Genomic DNA, 20,411 nt, shown 5'->3' with positions numbered 1-20,411 from the left:
AGCTTTTCATTCATTTATAGGGATTTCAAGAGTTTGCACTTAGATATTGCTTGATAATGTTAGCAGGTTTACCATGATGTCCTGGGAGAGAACGGAAATAATTGAGCTTGAGTGTGTAAGGGGGAGCATGTAAGGGGCTCACTTAAAGTCTAAGGGCGCAATAAGGTGTGATGTGTTGCTATGTTCATACGAGCACAGGTTTCACTTTCATGTTTTGCACCATGTTATTTAAATAGCAAATCCATTTGCACCACTTTGTGAACTCATGGGTGTGCTGGTCTGAAAAGGAGGTGTGTTAAGGCGCATTGTTGTAAACATATTTATATTCGTTAGAATAAACTCAAGTTTAGATTTGTCCATCTGTGGAGTTTTGGAGACGTCTGCATCACTATATGGGCGTGTGTTTGGATATAACTCAGTGTTTTGACCACACTTCATTATTATTGTTCATTTATTCCTTTGCTGGAGATTAGAACTGAATTTAGAAAAAGTTTTGATCAAATCTTTGTGCTTAACAAAGGAAATTAAATATGTGGGCTAATGGATGTGTTCAGAGGAGTGTGTACAACTCGTTTCCTTACCCATGATACTAAAGGAGTAAAGTAAAGAGTAAAATTAAAGTAAAGAGGCTGTATGGAGGAGGCTCCTTCTTTATCTTCGCGCTGCAGATGCTCTGTTTAACTGTTTTCTGGCTAGTGAAGCGTTCAGTTTTTACACTTACAGAGTCTTTCATGTAAATAGCAAATGTACCATGGAGCAACACAACTGATTTTTAACGATAATGGGAGACAAGTCTGATTGGTTTAATGCACATTGTGCTGAAAACACACCCAGAACTCATTAAGAGAATAAGCTCATCCCTGTTAGACCATGCACCTTGATGCAGAGCGTATTTTTCCATTCTTAAAAGTGCAGTATGTCTTCTATTTCCCGCAGCTAAGCAACAGAATACTGACAATAATCAAGTACACCTCATGTGCTTTATTCAGTGTTAAACGCTAATAATGTGAGTTTGAATGGCATTTTACATGATATTTATTGCCATATACTGAAAGCAGCAGCAGAGAGTTCAGCTCAGATCTGGAAAATACAATAAACAGCTTAAGATTGAACTCTAGAACTGTGACTCAAAACCAACAGTGATTCAGTATGTACATTTAATAATGTTAAAGACGTGTAATATGTATTAATTAGATTATAAACCTTATCATTTCGCTGGAGTGCAGTGAGTGCACTATTGTGTGCTTCTGAATGGCTGTATTTACATTTCTATCGTGTTTCATCTGACGCAAACAGCCAAATTGCTCATCACTGTAAATCTTGTCACATAGCATGTTGTTAAGACACATGTTTACAGTATAACCCGCTCACCTAATGTTTACGCTTATAATATTTTTATTATTTGCTAAATAACTACCTTATGTGGAACTCTGAATCTGCGTCTCTTCTCAGAGTCTGCTACTATCCACTGGAGGACGCGTTTCAGTCACGGATGCATGCTTTGAGAGCCTTTCTGACTGAATGAATAAAGTACGCTGTTTTCCACCATCTGGCAACCCGGGTGCTGAAATATAATTGGCTAAACTGGCATTGGGCGGGTTAAAAGAACTAAAAGACAGACGTTTCGGCACGTAACGCACATATTCAAAGCAGAATATCTGACTTCAGCATTGTTTCTCAGATAAACAAGAATGTTTTTAGCATGTTTCTGAAATGTCTGCAAATATATGATGTTAGTTTTATGCGATAGAAGAGTCAAAACTTGAACAAACAGCACCTGTAAAACAGCAAATGTGGATTCAGACATGCCTTTAATGCTTCAGCAGCATGCGCTTAGTCTGCGCTTACATTGTTAAACTAGAGCTCTTAATGTTTGCACCCTGACTTCATCTTTTTTTTGTATGAATTAGAATTAATTAATCTGTTTATTTGAATATCATTGCACAAATAAATGACTTAAAAACACAGCTGATGAAAATAAACATTTCTCTAAGTAAACATTATATCATAAGAATCATCGTTATCACAATACTCAACTACATTGCACATTTTCCCGGTTTCGTGCAGCTCTTAATGTCAGTTTTTTCCAATATTTCCACCACCATTACAACCTTTTAAAAAGTAGTTTACTCTCAATTACAGATACTTGATGTTTGGATTCTGATTACATAATCCAGCGTACATATAATCCATTACAAGCCAAGCTTTCCAGAGAAACCTCCTGTGGGCTTGTTTTTATTGCGATGGTCTTGATTATGATGATTATTGTTGTGTGTATGAGCTGTGGTTTGTGTTTCTGGCCAGCGGCTATAATTAAACTGGTGTCTGAGCGTCTGAATGAAAGAGCGCTTCACCACAAGGAGAAACCCACAGGAGCGCTGCCAAAATAAACTCCGAGAGAGACTGTAGATTGTTTCATTTCTCTTATGTGAAGGAGTTTTCTGCTGAAGAGCGTCATGCATCGTTCACTATCAATAAAGGCTGCGGCATCTGTTGCATTTAGGAAATAAGAAGCTCAATTATGTATTTAGCAGCCAAAAGACAAGCTAAAGCAATTCATAAAGTACAACGACGGGTTTTATTGCGCAACTACATCAGGATAATCTTCATTTTAAGCACTTGTTTTTGTAGTAGAGGGTTTGGTTGTGTTTCTACACTAGAAGAGGATCAAATGTAATTCATCAGTGATATTCATAATGTACAGTTTCAGGGTTATTAGAGAGCTTATGAGCTTTTTCATATTAATACAATACATTATGTGTGTGTTTGGATTTCATATGTTATTAATTTGCTTTTATTAACATCCTAAAATTAAACAAACACACAGTATGTATAAAATAATCCATGAACAAGATGTTTAAAGGGTTTGTTTAACTAGACTGACTGAAAAAATCAAGTAATCCGGATAAAATTGTATAACAACTACAATTTGGAAGTGGTTGTTGTAATGTTTATTAACCCTTGTGTGCTGTTAGGGATGTTGTTTGTCAGATGTGTGTGTGTGTGTCTGTCTGGATCTTGTATTATCATGCAAACACACATTTCTTTATGGTTTGCAGTCTTTGTTCTGGTCAGACACACACACACAAACACACACACACACACACACATGCACAATCATGCAGAGGAATGAATCTGTGTTTACACTAATATGTTTTCATTTTAAAACGCACAAGTTTTGCTACGGTTACGCCATCCATCCACACTACACCAGAGTTTTTGAGCGCCAAAAAACGGAGCATTTTGGAAACACTGAAGAGGCCGTTTTCATTTAAAAAACACGCTGCTGCTCTGTTTTAGTGTGGATGGGGGGAAACGGAGACATCTGAAAACAGAGGAATGGCTGCAGACATTCACCTCTCTGATTGGGGCTTTCCCTCAATATTAAGTGCACACAGGTCAGTCCTGCATCCTCTCCTTGTAAGTTCAGACTTCAAGATTGATATGGAAAACAGATTCCCGAGGACACGTCGGGCGAATCTTCAAAGGGAACAGTGTACTGTATAACCTCATTCACATCACCTTGGATACGCTGTTTCACAACTTATCAATAAAATGACAACATGATATGAGGATTTGCCTATTTTCCTTTTGAAATGAGCAGCTAAACAGACACTAAAAATGTTGAGGCGGCGTGTAGCTATATATTTATATGAGCTTCATCTTCACTGTATGCATATTTATAACAAAATGGAGCCTATAACATCACTGCCTCCTTTAATTCCCATTGAAAATAAGTCTCTTTCACTGAACATCAGTTTTAATAATCAATAATGGCCATTTATAAAAGTATACCATACAATAAGTTTATACATTATAGGAAATGAAGGCAAACAATCAGTCAAACGTGCAGAATCAGTGTACTTGGTTACATAAATTAAACAGGTGTGAATCTACACTGGTCTCACGGTTCGCTTCGGTTACGATTATCATGCCATCGATTTTGGTGACAGACGTGACAATATGAGGTTTTATATGCGAACGGTCAGAATGAGCAGTATAGTAATTCTAATAGTTACAGAATTCTAGTTCCCCTGTTAATATAGCCTACTCTCGTGTCCGTGTTAACGCAGAATGAAGCATTCTGGCCAATCACAGACGTTTCTGTTGAGCTCCTGAGCACACAGGCATTCAGCTCATGCTGATATGCTCTCTCATTGGCTGCAGATCGTCACTACATCTGACTGCATGCACTGAAAAAAACGATTCAAAGATGATTCCTTGGATTTACTACATTTTAAGTTAAGAGGTTGTAAACAATTTATTTGGGCTGAATTTAAAACAAACTAATTAAGTTGAACATTACTTGTTTGTTTAAATTGAACCCAATTAAATTGATTTTATTTTTATTCAGCATGCTAGATATTGGATTTCCGTCTGTGAGGTGTCGGCGACGCTTCAGCGAGCCTCTTTGATGGGTTGTTCAGTAGTTCACGCATAAAGACTGGCGAGCGCCGAGCACCCGCAGATTTCTTCCCGATCACAGCCCGATCTGTCGGCGAGCTCGTTAACTTCCAAATAGGGTTTAAATCAGGGTTAAAATCCTGTAGGGTGAACTAGGCGTAATAGATTCAAAAGACCGAAGTCGGGGAATATGTCATTAGATAATAGACAGCAAGATGAGTTAAATATCACGTTTAACAAATATAGTGAGATTAGATCCAGTGGAAGATCATTGATGAACAGTCTGACGTGCACAGCTCTCATCGCTTCAGCGCATGCCAGAGTGTGTGTGTGCTCACGTGGTGTGCGTTTTCAGCAGTTTTCAACACCGTTTAAAAACTAAAATGTACTAGTGTAAACGGGGCCTGAGTGTGTGTCTGCGTTTGAGTAATTCTGAGGTTGATTGTCTGCTTTGTGTGTGTGTCGGTCTGTGCTTGTGTGTATTTGTTTGAGTCTGTGTGTGAAACAGTCTGCAGAAACACTTTGATTGACATTTTCCCTTTGTACGCGTCATCTGAGAGGGAAAGCCCCGCCTACTAGTTCCCATCCCTCCCTCATTAAGACCTCAGTCTTATTTTGAATCTGCTGCTATGCTGATACATGTGCATTTGTAGCTCCGCCCTCTTCTGAAAAAGAGCACAATCTCATTTGAATTTAAAGCGACAGTCACCGAAACACCACAATTAGGATCAAAGCCTAAAAGGGTCAGTTTCAGAGAGGTAGAGAACAATATCTGTGTGGTAATTTCAGCTCAAACTTCACTACAAACTCTAGGGAATATCTGTTCTTCACTGAGGACTTTGATTGGGTGTAATAATCTTAGCCACACCCCTTTCAAGCATTAGTTTGCTGTGAGAACACCATGAGAGGCGGAGCTCAAATACAACCCCGCCTCCTGCTTAATATTCGGTTATAGTTAAAAATGGATCATCATACTGCAATACAATCTGCAGCAACCTCCTGTTCATTCATTCATTCATTCATTTTCCTTTGACTTAGTCCCTTTATTCATCAGGGGTCACCACAGCAGAATGAACCGCCAACTTATCCAGCATATGTTTTATGTAGCGGATGCCGCCTTGCCGTGTGGCAGTGCTAACCACTGAGCCAACATGTCGCTAACTTCCTGTTCATGAAGACTTTAATTGTAGATGAATTGCAGGACATCTGTGATGGATGGCGAATCCTGCCTATTATGAGTAATTATCTAGATGACGAGCGACCGGTTCTTCCCTGAAATTATCCTGCTTTAATATGTAGAGGGAAGGAATCATCCTTGACCTGAATGTGCCTCCATCCTGCTGAGAGAAGCGGCATTCAGGAGCAGTGAAATGTCAGAGTCGTAAAACAGAGGCCAGACACTCCTTTAATAACTACTTTAAAGGAACACTTCACTGTTTTTGGAAATAGACTCATTTTATATCTCTTCAGGGCTCCCGAAATTGCTAAATCCCTGCTAGCCTTTTGTGCAGACACTCTTCAGTTTTTGGTAGCCTGAAGTGGCCCAAATAGAATAGATACTATTTACTAACCAAAAATAAATACACACATTTATTAAATAAAGTTAGATTGGCATTCATTTAGGCTATATATATGTATATTTACTATTTTTTTTTTAAAATAATTCCCCTTTTTAATGTACCTGGAAAAAAAAATAGGTGAAAACCTAGTAGGGCTAGCTTTATTTATTCTTTTTAAATCAACTTAGCACCAGTTCTTTTGACAACACCAGTTAGCGCCAATGTAAATTCCAACACCTATATTGGAAGTGGCTCTTCAGTGAATGAAATTTACACACAACATTACCCAATTAGTGTGAGAATGCAAAAGCATTGAAATATATTTTTCCTCCCACGAAGATAACTTGACGAGCAGATTGGATTCATTTTTAGTTTATTAGTTGAATCATTCGTTCATTCATTCATTCTTTTCGGCTTAGTCCCTTTATTCACTTATCCAGCATGTTTTATGCTGCGAATGGCTTTCCAGCTGCAACCCATCAATGGGAAACATCCATACACACTCATACTCTACAGACAATTTAGCCAACACAATTCAGCTATACTACATATCTTTGGACTTGTTGGGTAAACCGGAGAACCCGGAGGAAACCCACGCGAACACTGGGAGAACATGCAAACTCCACACAGAAACGCCAACTGACCCAGCCGAGGCTCGAACCGGCGACCTTCTTGCTTTGAGGCGAGCATGCTACCCGGTGTGCCACCATGCAGCCCTTAGTTGAATCAATTAATCTAATTATGAATACATTCACTAAAATTAACAGTGAACTGATTATGTTAACAGTTGAGCTTTACCATTTCTGAATCCATTCAGTTGATATCTGAGTTACGGAAGGAACACTTAGCTTAGCATAGATCATTGAATTGGATTAGACCATTAGCATCTTGCTCAAAATATTCAAAGGTAATTTTACTATTTAAAGCTGGACTCTTCTGTAGTTGCTTCGTGTACTAAGACTGACGCAAGTTATTTTCTAGGATGATATGAACTATATACTCTCATTCTGCTGTAATAATCAATAATAACTTCGCTGCCGTAAATATAACTATAGCAGATGTAATGATGTCACGCAACATGTGAAAATGGTCCTCAATTGGTTACCTAGTTAACAGCTGTGGAATGTAAATATTAAGTTGGCTTAATTTATGAGTAATTTAAGTAATAGTTGTAGTAGTTGTTCTTGTAGTAGTAGTAGTAGTTGTTGTTGTAGTTGTAGTAATTGTTGTTGTTGCTGTAGTTATTGTTGTAGTTGTATTAGTGTTGTATTAGTTTTGGAGTAGTAGTTGTTGTAGTTGTCGTTATAGTCGTAGTAGTAGTTGTTGTAGTTGTCGTTATAGTCGTAGTAGTAGTTGTTGTAGTTGTTGGAGTAGTAGTTGTCATTGTTGCAGTAGTTGTTGTTGTAGTAGTAGTTGCAGTTGTTTTAGTAGGTGTCGTTGTTGTAGCTATAGTAGTAGTAGGCGTAGTTGTTGTTGTTGTAGTTTTTGTTATAGTTGTAGTTGTTGTTGGAATAATAGTAGTTAGAGTAGCAGTAGTTATTGTTTTGTTGTTGTTGTAGTAGTTGTTGTTATAGTTGTAGTAGTTGTAGTCGTAGTAGTTGTTGTTGGAGTAGTAGTTGTTGTTTTGTAGTTGTTGTTGTTGTTGTTGTTGTTGTTGTTAGAGTAGTAGTAGTTGTTGCTGTTGTTGTTGTTGGAGTAGTAGTTGTTTTTGGAGTAGTTGTTGTTGTTGTTGTTGGAGTAGTAGTAGTAGTTGTTGTTGTTGTTGTTGTTGTTGGAGTAGTAGTAGTAGTTGTTGTTGTTGTTGCTGTTGTTGTTGGAGTAGTAGTTGTTGTAGTAGTTGTTGTTGTTGGAGTAGTTGTTGTTGTTGGAGTAGTTGTTGTTGTTGTTGTTGGAGTAGTTGTTGTTGTTGTTGTTGTTGTTGGAGTAGTTGTTGTTGTTAGAGTAGTTGTTGTCGTTGTTGTAGTAGTATTTCACTCTTGATTAACTCGCAGAAAGGATTTTTTTTCTTCTGCATGTTGACTGCTTTTGCTGGTTCTGTGTCAGAAGGTTTCAGTGTTTTATTCTGGAGTGAAGGGGAGCGCTGGAGAGCCCGGTCCGTTGTGTGTAATGTGTTAATGGGATGTGTTAATTGAGTCATCAAGGGCCAGTACAGAGCAGTGTGTCATTCATCTGAAAACACTGAAGACAGATGCTGCTCATTAACTTCTGAGGCAAATCTGTGAGACTGATGAATGAATGCATTGTTTAACTGAGAGGACTAGAAATTAAAGCTCTCATTGTGTATGTGTTCGGCTCCAGTGCTAGTGTGTTGGGAAACGGGTTAAATAGTTGAGCAGATCTTAATATTTTGGGGGATTTTAATTTGTGTGCTTGTGTTTAAGACTGTCATGGATTAATAAATATGACGGTAATACCACCAGTAGGTCTTAATAAGCGATTCACTGAATCATTCATTCAAAATGAATAATTGAATCACTGACTCGAATGATTCAGAGTCATATTCATTCAGGAGTGATCAAATGATTCAGTGTTGCATTGAGATGCACAAATGATTTGCTTCTACTTTTAAATAAACCGATGCAATATTGTGAAGCTCTAGATTTTCAACAGCGCTGAACTCTTATTTATCAGATGAGGAATGCTCGGTTTGAGTGTGTTCTTTTCCTTCACCTTTTGCTGAACTGTAGACAGAAGTGGTGTGTGTGTGTACAGACAGACACGCATACACACTGATGCTCATTTCTGGATCAGTGTCATGAAGCGTCTCCTCATGTAGTTGGTGTGTGTTCGACTGCCAGCCGTTTATTTTCAGCTCTCTGTGGGAGTTTATCTTTCACAAATAAGATTTTCACCGCCGGGTTTCTTCTCCTGCTGTAGAAAATACAGCTGATTGGCTGAAATTAGGCTTTTTCATGCCGCCTAGTAAAACAGCTCAGTTCATTTTTTCCTAAACACAGCTGGTGTTTCTTTTTCTCTTTCCCTGAGGAGTAATAAAATGCTTTTACTGTTATGTTTTTAATAAAGAGCTGCTTCTGTGTTTTTATCTCATTTGTTTGTGAATGCCGAGTCGTGCTTTATGTGTAAATGGAGCATTATGAAGCTCTTTCTGAATAGATCAGGCCTCAGACACGCTCTCTTTAGGATTAAATCATCTACTTTGTGTGTCAGAGAAACTGGGGAATCATCTCATCTTTAATGTTGGTGCATTATTGTTTTGTAAATCTGACGTTTGACTGCAGTTTGTGTCTGTAAAACTATTTATTCTGATGAAGTGATTTAATATTCAGATTAGGGCTGCACAATATTGGAATAAACATTGCAATAAAGTTGTGATATCAATACAATTTTACCAGATGACTTGAATATCTCTATCTGTAAAAAATAATCCTTTAGATGATGATGATTCTGCAGGGGAGTGCATCAGCATAAAATAAAATAAACAATCTACACAGCCTGATCTCACGAGAAATCATAAGTATTTTACGTTTTGACAGTTTAGTGGCTAATTCGGACTATAGTGAGCTAATAAACTGTAATAAATACTGTAGTATACTTTAAATTTTACTAAATTAAACAGGGGTGTAATATCCCCTATGAGTAGGCCCACACAGAATCTGCGCGCGCATATTTCTGCAGATTTTTAGCCCATCATTAACTCTGATTATTTACTTGTGTAGATGTGTACATTTATAGTTATACAGTTTTTAAATTAACTTCAGTAATTTTATTGACTAATATAAAAATATTCTCATTTACAATATAATTTGTAGAGTAATATTGTCTGTCTTTGATTATTTGAGAGACTTGCTTTGTTTACCAAGTAAAGTGGATTTGCATTGTAAACATTACATAAGTTAAAGATATTATTTTTTTATTTAATATATCAAGTTTTTAGTTATGATATTCCTAAAATCCTCATAAATCTGCAGATTTTTAACAAAGTTCTCCGCAGAAGTATCACAAAATGTCTACAGATTCTGTCTGGCCCTACCTATAAGTGTAGAAAACTACAGTATTGGGTCGTTTGTTCATATTACTGTAGTTGTGTTACCATAACAACTGTCGAATCGCCACAACAGATCAATTACTATAGTTGTTGTTATCGTAGCAACTGTCGAATCACCACAACGGATTAATTAATGTAGTTGTGTTACCATAGCAACTGTCGAATCACCACAACAGATCAATTAATATAGTTGTTGTGTTACCGTCGCAACTGTAGAATCACCACAACAGATCAATTAATATAGTTGTTGTGTTACCATAGCAACTGTAGAATCACTACAACAGATCAATTACTATAGTTGTTGTGTTACCATAGAAACTGTAGAGTCACCACAACAGATCAATTACTATAGTTGTTGTGTTACCATAGCAACTGTAGAATCACCACAACAGATCAATTACTATAGTTGTTGTTACCGTAGCAACTACAATAACCACAACGGATTAATTAATGTAGTTTTGTTACCATAGCAACTGTAGAATCACCACAACAGATCAGTTCAATTAGTTTACTATAGAATTGTAAAAAACGCTGCATTGCTATAAATGTAAATAAATTATAAATTAATATAAAACACTTTTTTAATTTACTATAAATGACCATCGTCTTCATAGCTTGTAAAATATTACCAGACTATCATATCTTATAAAAATTAACCCATGCAGGGATGAGTTCTGCTTATCATTTAAATGAATGTGTTTGTGTTTACTGCATTCTAATAGTCTTCATCACACAGCTAATGCTTTTGATTCTCAACACTAATCGTTTAGTTTGTGTTATTGAAGATATTACACTGGTAAAATGACAATTAGCACATTATGAGCAAGTCTAGTGTCATTATTCTAATCAGTGCTGATTGTGTTTGTCAGTTGTGGTGTTTTGTGTGGCTTCTGCTGTTCAGTGTGTGTTTAGTGGTTTGCTCGTCTGCTTTTCATCAGGATCTGGTCTGGAATGTTGTGGATGTGGTTTTGGAGATGTCTGTGTGTGTGGATCGGGTTAAATGGGATCCAGACTCTTCTCTGTCAACATGAGAGCTTTCAGGATTTTCAGGATTCATTTGATTGGATTTTCACTCTTTACTGAACCACATTTAGGCCTGCACAATAGTTGAAAAATGACATATGAAGAGTTCGGATGCAAAAGGGCTGTGCAAAAATGATGCAAAAAAGATGACAAACATTTTTTCTCTCAGCCGCCTTTTGTTTATGTTAAGATATTTCACTTTAAAGACCAGGAAAAGGACTTATTCTTTGCCATAAAAGTGATATTACTGAACATACACACAGGAGCCTGATTAAAAATGCAAATTTTAGAGGAAATCTCAAAATGTTTGCATCTAAACTCTTCATATCTTGCATTAATAGTACATGAATATCGGTATCAGAGAAAGGAACATAACAATAGTCAATGAGAATCCAGTTTACACTCATTCTTTCTGTTTTAAAGTCTAAATGTTTACCTTTTTAGCCTGAAGATGTGCTTAAATATTTAAAAAAATCAGTTTTCTGTTTATTTGATTGATTATTAAACAAATAAATGTTTTTAAAGCTAATGAAAATAGATTTTCTGTAGGGAAAGCATGGTTTCCGCTACACTCATTCGTCCGTGGCGGGGCGCCACACCAAAACTCATCCCGCCACGGCTGCATTATAGCTTCTCATTCAAAACATTCAGTCGTTGTTTTTTTAATAGAGGGTTATAATCTCACCAAAATGTATTAGGTGGATTATAACAGCGCTGACTTTTCTGTAATCTGTTTAACCCTTTAAGGTGACGTGCTGACTGACTGGCAGCTGCGTGATGCGTGAGGCCAGTAAACATGACGTAGCTTTCAGTTCTGATGAACACAAATTATATTAATATACTTTATTTATAGATAAAGGTCTGTGGTGCTGCATACAATGACTTTATCTTACATAACAATAACTCACTTTACATCAGGGCGCGTTAATACCGCTCTGTAGGTCTATTGGAGACATTCAGAAATATTCCTAGCAAATCTAAGAAGTGTTGGAGACATACTCGTTACATAAACGCACTAAATCACACTTCAGCAGTGTTTATCTGAGAGCGCACAAGAAGATCTGCACTTGACCTGCTTATATTTGAGGGGGTGTGCAAGAGGTTTTGTGCACAAGCAGAGGAGTTCGGCGCGCTAGCAGAGATCCCCATGCTTGTATTACATAAATGCGATCTCGACTTGTAATACTGCGCTCACATTTGTCATTGAAATAACGCCACAGTTAGTTGATGGATCTGTGTAAAAGACTAAAATCCTAGAGGAAACACTGGGAAATGTAATGACACTGAATATTATCGTAATATCGTATTACAGTATTGCTGTGAATATTGCCTGTTTTCCAGTTTCATGCAGCGCTTACATCTAGAGCTTGTGTTTGTGTGTGCGTTTATATTGGTGTTTGTGTGCATCTGTATTTGTCTGTGAGTGGATTTGTGCTTGTGTGTGTGTGTGTGTGTGTGCGCGCACTATTGTGCTTAAATTTGTCTGTGTGTGTGTGTGTGTGTGTGTGTGTTTATTTTTGTGCTTGTGTGTGCATTTAGAGCATTTGTGTATATTTTTGTGTGTGTGTGTGTGTGTGTGTGTGTGTGCGCTATTGTGCTTAAATTTGTCAGTGTGTGTGTGTGTGTGTTTGTTTTTGTGCTTGTGTGTGCATTTAGAGCATTTGTGTATATTTTTGTGTGTGTTTGTGTGTGTGTGTGCGCTATTGTGCTTAAATTTGTCAGTGTGTCTGTGTGTGTGTTTGTTTTTGTGATTGTGTGTGCATTTAGAGCATTGTTGTATAATTTTGTGCTTGTGTGTGTGTGTGTGTGTGTGCGCTATTGTGCTTAAATTTGTCAGTGTGTGTGTGTGTGTGTGTGTGTGTGTTTGTGCTTGTGTGTGCATTAGTCTGTGCTTATGTGTGTATTTGTGTGTTTTTGTATGTGCAATTGTATGTTTTTGTGTGTTTGTGTGCTTGAAGTTGTGTGTGTGCTTTATGCGCATGTGTTGGTGTGCGTGTGTGTGTGCTTGAGTTTGAGTGTTTGTGTGTGAATTTGTGTTTGTAATTGATCATCTGTGTTTTTTTTGTGCTTGAGTTTGGGAGTGTGTGTGTTTGTTTATGCTTTCGTGTGCATTTGTGTGTATCTTTTTGTGTGCTTGTATTTGTGTGTGCTTAGTGCACTTGTGTGTAAGTTTGTGAGTGTTTGTGTTTGTATTTTTGTGTGTGTGTGTTTGTGTGTGTACATGTGAGTGTTTTTGGATGTGTGTGTGTGTACATGTGAGTGTTTTTGGATGTGTGTGAGTTTGTGCACTTGTTTGTGTATGTGTGTGTGTGTGTGTTTGAGTTTGTGGGCTTGTTGTGTTAGCATTTATGTGTGTGTACTTGTGAGTGTTTGTGTGTGTGTGTGTGTGTGTGTGTGTGTGTGTTTGTGCTTGCCTGTGCAGTTGTGTGTTCGAGTGTGAGTTTTTTTAGGCTTGTGTGCGTTTGCGTGCCCGTGCCCGTGTGTGTGTGTGTGTGTGTGTGTGTGTGTGTGTGTGTGTGTGTGTGACACCAGTGACTGATCGCTGCTCTTTCTGTGCTGTTTGTTGACAGCCTCTCCTCTCGGCCTCTTACAAACCTCATCAATTACACTCTAATGAGGAAACAATTACTGTCATTGTTTAATTAAAAGCAGGAAAATGTCAGGCGGCGTCCCTGAAGGAATGTGGGAACACGTCTCTCTTTATGTCTGCTGTGTGTCAGCGTGAGTCTGCTTGCACGGCTTAACTCCGTGCTGGATTCATCTGAAGGCTTATATGAGGCTCTCTAATTAAAAAGATGCTGTTTTAAGGCTTCAACACCTCAACCTTTCACTGATTCATTCATTCATTCTCCTTTGATTCAGTCCTTTATTTATCAGGGATCAGGGAATGAACCGCCAACTATTCCAGTATATGTTTGACACAGCGGACGCCCTTCCAGCTACAACCCAGTACTGGGAAACACCCATTCACACACACACTCATACACTACGGCCAACTTAGTTCATCAATTCCCCTATAGCGCATGTGTTTGGACTGTGGGGGAAACCGGAGCACGCGCAAACCTACGCCAACACAGGGAGAACATGCAAACTCCACACAGAAACACCTTTCACTGATCACTATTCAATATGTGCTTCAGCAACTCGCTTACTTTCAGTGTGTGACTTTTCCTGGTGAAATAGTTTACATTCTGCATATTTGGTCCACAGGTATCCTAAAAACTAACAATACTTTAATTTCTTAGGACCTTTAATATAGTGGTTCTGGTTTCTAACGGTGTGTGTGTTTGTTTACAGGCCCCAGTCATGGCGAGGTGGACACGCGGGAGTGTTTGTACTTTAACGTTAACTGGGAGGTGGAGAAGACGAACCGTAGCGGTGTGGAGCGATGTGAAGGTGAGAACGACAAGCGCTCGCACTGCTACGCCTCCTGGAGGAACAACTCCGGCTCCATTCAGCTCGTCAAGAAGGGCTGCTGGCTCGACGACTTCAACTGCTACGACAGGTAATAACAACTAAACTACAGTTACAACTGTATGTGTACTAGCAATGACTTTTTTTGGACGATTACTAGATGACTTTAACTGCTACCACAGATAATAGCACCTAAACTACAGTTAGAATTTGTACGAGTACTAGCTTGACTACTTCAACTGCTATGACAGGTAATAACACCCAAACTAGAGTTATGATCTTATGAGTACTAGTTTAATGACTGCTACAACAGTTAACGACAACTAAACTATAACTATAACTGTATGAGCACTGATTTGATGACTTTAATTGCTATGACAGGTTAAACAACTAAACTAGAGTTATAACTGTATGAATGCCGCTATGACGGGTAATAACAACTAAACTAGATTTATAATTGTATGAGAACTTGCTCAATGACTTTAACTGCTATGACAGGTAATAACAACTAAACTATAACCAAAACTGAATGAGCACTGATTTGATGACTTTAATTGCTATAACAGGTAATAACAACTAAACTAGAGTTATAACTGTATGAGAACTAGCTCAATGACTTTAACCGCCATGACAGGTAATAACACCTAAACTAGATTTATAATTGTATGAGAACTTGCTCAATAACCTTAACTGCTATAACAGGTAATAACAACTAAACTATAGTTATAATTGTATGAATGCTGGGTTAATGACTTTAACTGCTATAACAGGTAATAACAACCTAAACTAGAGTTATAACTGTATGAGAACTAGCTCAATGACTTTAACCGCCATGACAGGTAATAACACCTAAACTAGATTTATAATTGTATGAGAACTTGCTCAATAACCTTAGCTGCTATAACAGGTAATAACAACTAAACTATAATTATAACTGTATGAATGCTGGGTTGATGACTTTAACTGTTATGACAATTAATAACACCTAAACTATAGTTATAACTGTATGAATGCTGGTTGATGACTTTAATTGCTATGACAGGTAATAACACCTAAACTATAGTTATAACTGTATGAATGCTGGGTTGATGACTTTAACTGCTATAACAGGTAATAACACCTAAACTAGAGTTATGACTGTATGAGAACTAGCTCAATGACTTTAACTGCCATGACAGGTAATAACACCTAAACTAGATTTATAATTGTATGAGAACTTGCTCAATAACCTTACCTGCTATAACAGGTAATAACAACTAAACTATAACCATAACTGTATGAGCACTGACTTGATGACTTTAATTCCTATGACAGGTAATAACAACTAAACTATAGTTATAACTGTATGAATGCTGACTTGATGACTTTAACTGCTATAACAGGTAATAACACTTAAATTAGAGTTATAACTGTATGAGAACTAGCTCAATGACATTAACTGCTACAACAGGTAGTAACAACTAGAGTTATAATTGTATGACTACTAGCTAGATGACTTTAGTTGTTATTACCTGTCATAAGAATTATAGTTATAATTGGAGTACTTGCTTGACAACTTCAACTGCTACAGCAGGTAATAACAAATAAACTATAGTTAATAACTGTATGAACGCTGGCTTGATTACTTGCCTGCTATGACAGGTAATAACACCTAAACTAGAGTTATAACTCTGTGAGTACTAGCTGAATGACATTAACTGTTATGACAGGTAATAACAACTGAACTAGATTTATAATTGTATGAGAACTTGCTCAATAACCTTAACTGCTATAACAGGTAATAACAACTAAACTATAACCATAACTGTGTGGGCATTGACTTGATGACTTTAATTGCTATGACAGGTAATAACACCTAAACTAGAGTTATAACTGTATGAGTGCTAGCTCAATGACTTTAACTGCCATGACAAGTAATAAAACCTAAACTAGATTTATAATTGTATGAGAACTTGCTCAATAACCTTAACTGCTATAACAGGTAATAACAACTAAATTATAACCATAACTGTATGAGCATTGACTTGATGACTTTAATTCCTATGACAGGTAATAACAACTAAACTATAGTTATAACTGTATGAATGCTGGCTTGATGACTTTAACTGCTATGACAGGTAATAACACTTAAATTAGAGCTATAACTGTATGAGTACTAGCTCAATGACATTAACTGTTATGGCAGGTAATAACAACTGAACTAGATTTATAATTGTTTGAGTACTTGCTCAATGACTTTAAGTGTTATCACTGGTAATAACAGCTAAACTATAACCATAACTGTATGAGCACTGACTTGATGACTTTAAGTGCTATGACAGGTAATAACACCTAAACTAGATTTATAACTGTATGAGCACTAGCTCAATGTCTTTAGCTGCTATGACAGGTAATAACACCTAATCTAGGTTTATAACTCTATGAGCACTAGCTCAATGACTTCAACTGCTATGACAGGTAATAACAACTAAACTATAACCATAGCTGTACGAGCAATGACCTGATGATGTTAACTGCTGACAGGTAATAACTAAACTAGAGTTAAACTTTATGACTACTAGCTCGATGACTTTAGTTCCCATGACAGGTAATAACAGCTAAACTATAGTTATAACTGTATAACTACTAGCTCGATGACTTTAGTTCCCATGACAGGTAATAACAGCTAAACTATAGTTATAACTGTATAACTACTAGCTCGATGACTTTAGTTCCCATGACAGGTAATAACAGCTAAACTATAGTTATAACTGTATGACTACTAGCTTGATGACTTTAACTGTCATGACATGTAATAACTAAACTAGAGATATAATTGTATGAGTAATAACAACTAAAGTATAGTCATAACGGTATGAGCACTGGTTCGAAAGCTTTAACTGCCATGACAGGTAATAACAACTAAACTAGATTTATAATTGTATGAGTGCTTGCTTAATGACTTTAACTGCTATAACAGGTAATAACAACTAAACTATAACCATAACTGTTCATGCGTTGTCTTGATGACTTTAACAGCTATGACAGGTAATAACAACAACTACACTCGAGTTGTAACTGTATGAGTACTACCTCAGTGACTAGCTCAACTGCTATGACAGGTTAATAACAACTAAACTAAGTATAGCTGTATGAGTGCCTACTTGACTGTTTTAACTTCCATGACAGGTAATAACAACTAAAGTAGAGTTATAAATGTTTCAGCGCTGGCTCTATGACTTCAACTGCTATGACATGGGAAACCAACTAAACAAGGATAATAAGTGTATGAACACTTTCTTAATGACTTTAACCACTATGACAGGTAATAACAACTAAATTAGGGTCATGCCTCATAGCTCAATGACTTCCACTGCTATGACAGATGATAATAACTAAACTACAGTCAGCAGAACAAGAGCATCCTCATGATAGCATTGTGTTGGCTTTAAGTGTGTGTGTGTGTGTGTGTGTGTGTGTGTGTGCTGTCGCTCTAATGCTGTGTGTTGGCAGTGAAGTGTCTTCAGGTCAGATGAGGGTTTGCAGTCGTCTTACATCATCTAATGGAGCGTTTGTGCTCTTTCTATGAAGCGAGTGTTTCTGTGTTTTCTGGAAACCTCTCTGGATACACACACACACACACACACACACACACACACACACACACACACCTTATTTCATCTCTCTTATCTTTGCTGGTCTGCAATTAGTATTATGCTGCTGACTGACTACTGAAGTAGATGTGAAGAGTTGCACGTTTTTTTACACAGCCTCACGCACGCACAAACAAACACACAAGCACACACACACACTCACTCGCACCTAGACACACAGACACACATGCACTCATTCACACCTTCACACACACACGCACACACACAGTGAGTGATGTGTCAGCAGAATGTGCTCTGGCTGTTTCTGTGTTGTTGTGAATGTGCTGCTGCTGCATCAAACACAATAGCGACACACACAGCAGTTTTTCCAGCGGTCTGTCTGTCCTGCTTCACACACATTCACTGCTTTAATTAAACATGCTGGATTACTGCTCTAAAGCTTCTGTAACTTCACATTCAACACACAATCGCTAGAAGAGCTCAAGTGTTCTGCATGAGGATGTTAATATCATTATGAAGATGACAGTGATGTTCACTCATTCAGAGTCTGCGCTGCTCATCTTCACTACCCTTGGCATAATTCACTCTAGATTTATTGTTCAATTTAAATGTGTTGAAGTCATGAAAACCTTTTAGAGCAAAAGGAGTGTTGCAAGCACAGCAAATATTGTCTGATTATTTAAATTAGAGCTGCACGATTAATCAAATAAAGATGGCCATCTCGATTAGACCCTACACATGATCTTAATCCAGCATCTCCACGATTCAGCCAATTATCATTTCTTTAAGGTCAGGAGAGAAGCGTAAAGGCAGACGCACAAGTCTTCACATTGTTTTATATTCATTGCTCAGCATCATGGACACCTCCAAATGGTGTTAAAAGTATCACACACTGTATTTATAACGTATAATTCACCCTCAATATGTCATTTCTGTCTTCATGTAATGACGTATTCGCGACCGAGAAATCACTCATGAGCTGACGCACTGTTTGTTTACTATTGCAAGGATGTGCGTGGCTGCCAATGAGGTCTACTTTAGTGAACAGAACCTGTATAGACTGTGAATATCAAGTAATAAAGCTGTAAATGACATTCAGTATGTGGCACAGAGTGATCGTTTCTCAGGAAGTAGGGGTGTAACTGATCACAAGTCTCATGGTTTTACACATTATGGTTTTTTTAGTCACGGATCAGACCATTTTTCAGATCAGCCAAAAAGGGGAGGAGACGATTGCTTTCCATTTATTGCAAAAACAGCACTGCAAGACTCTTTTGGTCTTGAAAAAAACACAGAACTGAGAAGCTGTAATTTAATTACGAGGAAAACGAAGAAATAATCAGCTAAATAAAAACAAACTGTAAAATATTCAGTGAAAAATTGACTGTTCCTACTACTACTGCTGCTGATATCACTAAATATAGAAATCCAAAGTTATAATCTGTATAAACCATATTTATTTCAGTCTCATCTTCAATAAATGCTTCAGTTCTTCACTCATAAATCTTCATGTTTCACTTGCTAGATGATCATTTCTGAATTATTCAGTGTATTTTTGATGGCTGGTTGTCTCCACCTATTGGTCAAATAATGTAACTGCTGCCTACAACTTTTCATTTTGAGCATCAAGTTAAATGCATATGATGGTGATTATAATCTTTACCGTAAACATCAGTGGTTTGATCTAAACTATAAACTGTTCTCCCAGTACTGCTGTGTTATTTAACTGTTTATAACTAAACACAGATTTGAATGCAGCGATTGGAAGGATTAATAAACGTATGCAAATCAGCATCATTTATAATTGATGTTGCGTGGGTGTTGAGATCCTGATCTTTTAATGATTAATCGTGCAGCTTACACTGAATGTTTTAATACAGGCTAAACTAGTGACAGAAAACACCTTTAATAACCTAAGAAACCCACCACATCCCCAATAACCCACCACAACGTCTTCCATCATCATTACACTTTACAGGAAAGCCTAAATGCTTTCATACATGTGATTTGAATGATGCGAGAGGCGAACTCTCTGTGATGGTTACAAATTTAGGATTAATTTAAAAGTAATAATCCATGGGCCACATGTTTACTGGGTCAGTATAGCTACTCCTAGCCTATATAATGCAGGAGGGAATCTGATGATGACCAATGTCTCATTTCACCAGTGAAATGAAATGGTCTAATAATGTTGTCAATGACAAATGATAAGCATGTCTCAAACATAATAATTCAACTTCAGAATTATGAGTAGTTGTGTTCTGATGTCATCACTTTACTGTGCAATAATGACCAGGACACATTTAAAGTCTGTTCAAGTCCAGCATTTACAGTAGAGCTACAGATACGCCTGAAATCATCAGTGTTGTTTTACCTTATGTTTAAGAGTAACAGTGATAAAAGCAACAATAA

General features: G+C 37.3%; 1 protein-coding gene across 1 annotated transcript in view; it reads left to right on the top strand.

The window, feature by feature from the left end:
• The window catches only part of acvr2ba (activin A receptor type 2Ba), a 63,375-nt gene that overhangs the window by 29,008 nt on the left and 13,956 nt on the right, over window positions 1–20,411 (top strand). The window contains exon 2 of the mRNA XM_056451104.1: window positions 14,290–14,497. Within this exon, the coding sequence (XP_056307079.1) occupies window positions 14,290–14,497 (208 nt within the window). The remainder of the gene's footprint in view (window positions 1–14,289; window positions 14,498–20,411) is intronic.

Source organism: Danio aesculapii, chromosome 24 (genome assembly GCF_903798145.1).
Source record: "Danio aesculapii chromosome 24, fDanAes4.1, whole genome shotgun sequence".
NCBI classification, from domain to species: Eukaryota; Metazoa; Chordata; class Actinopteri; order Cypriniformes; family Danionidae; genus Danio; species Danio aesculapii.
This window is presented reverse-complemented; position numbering and strand designations above follow the sequence as displayed.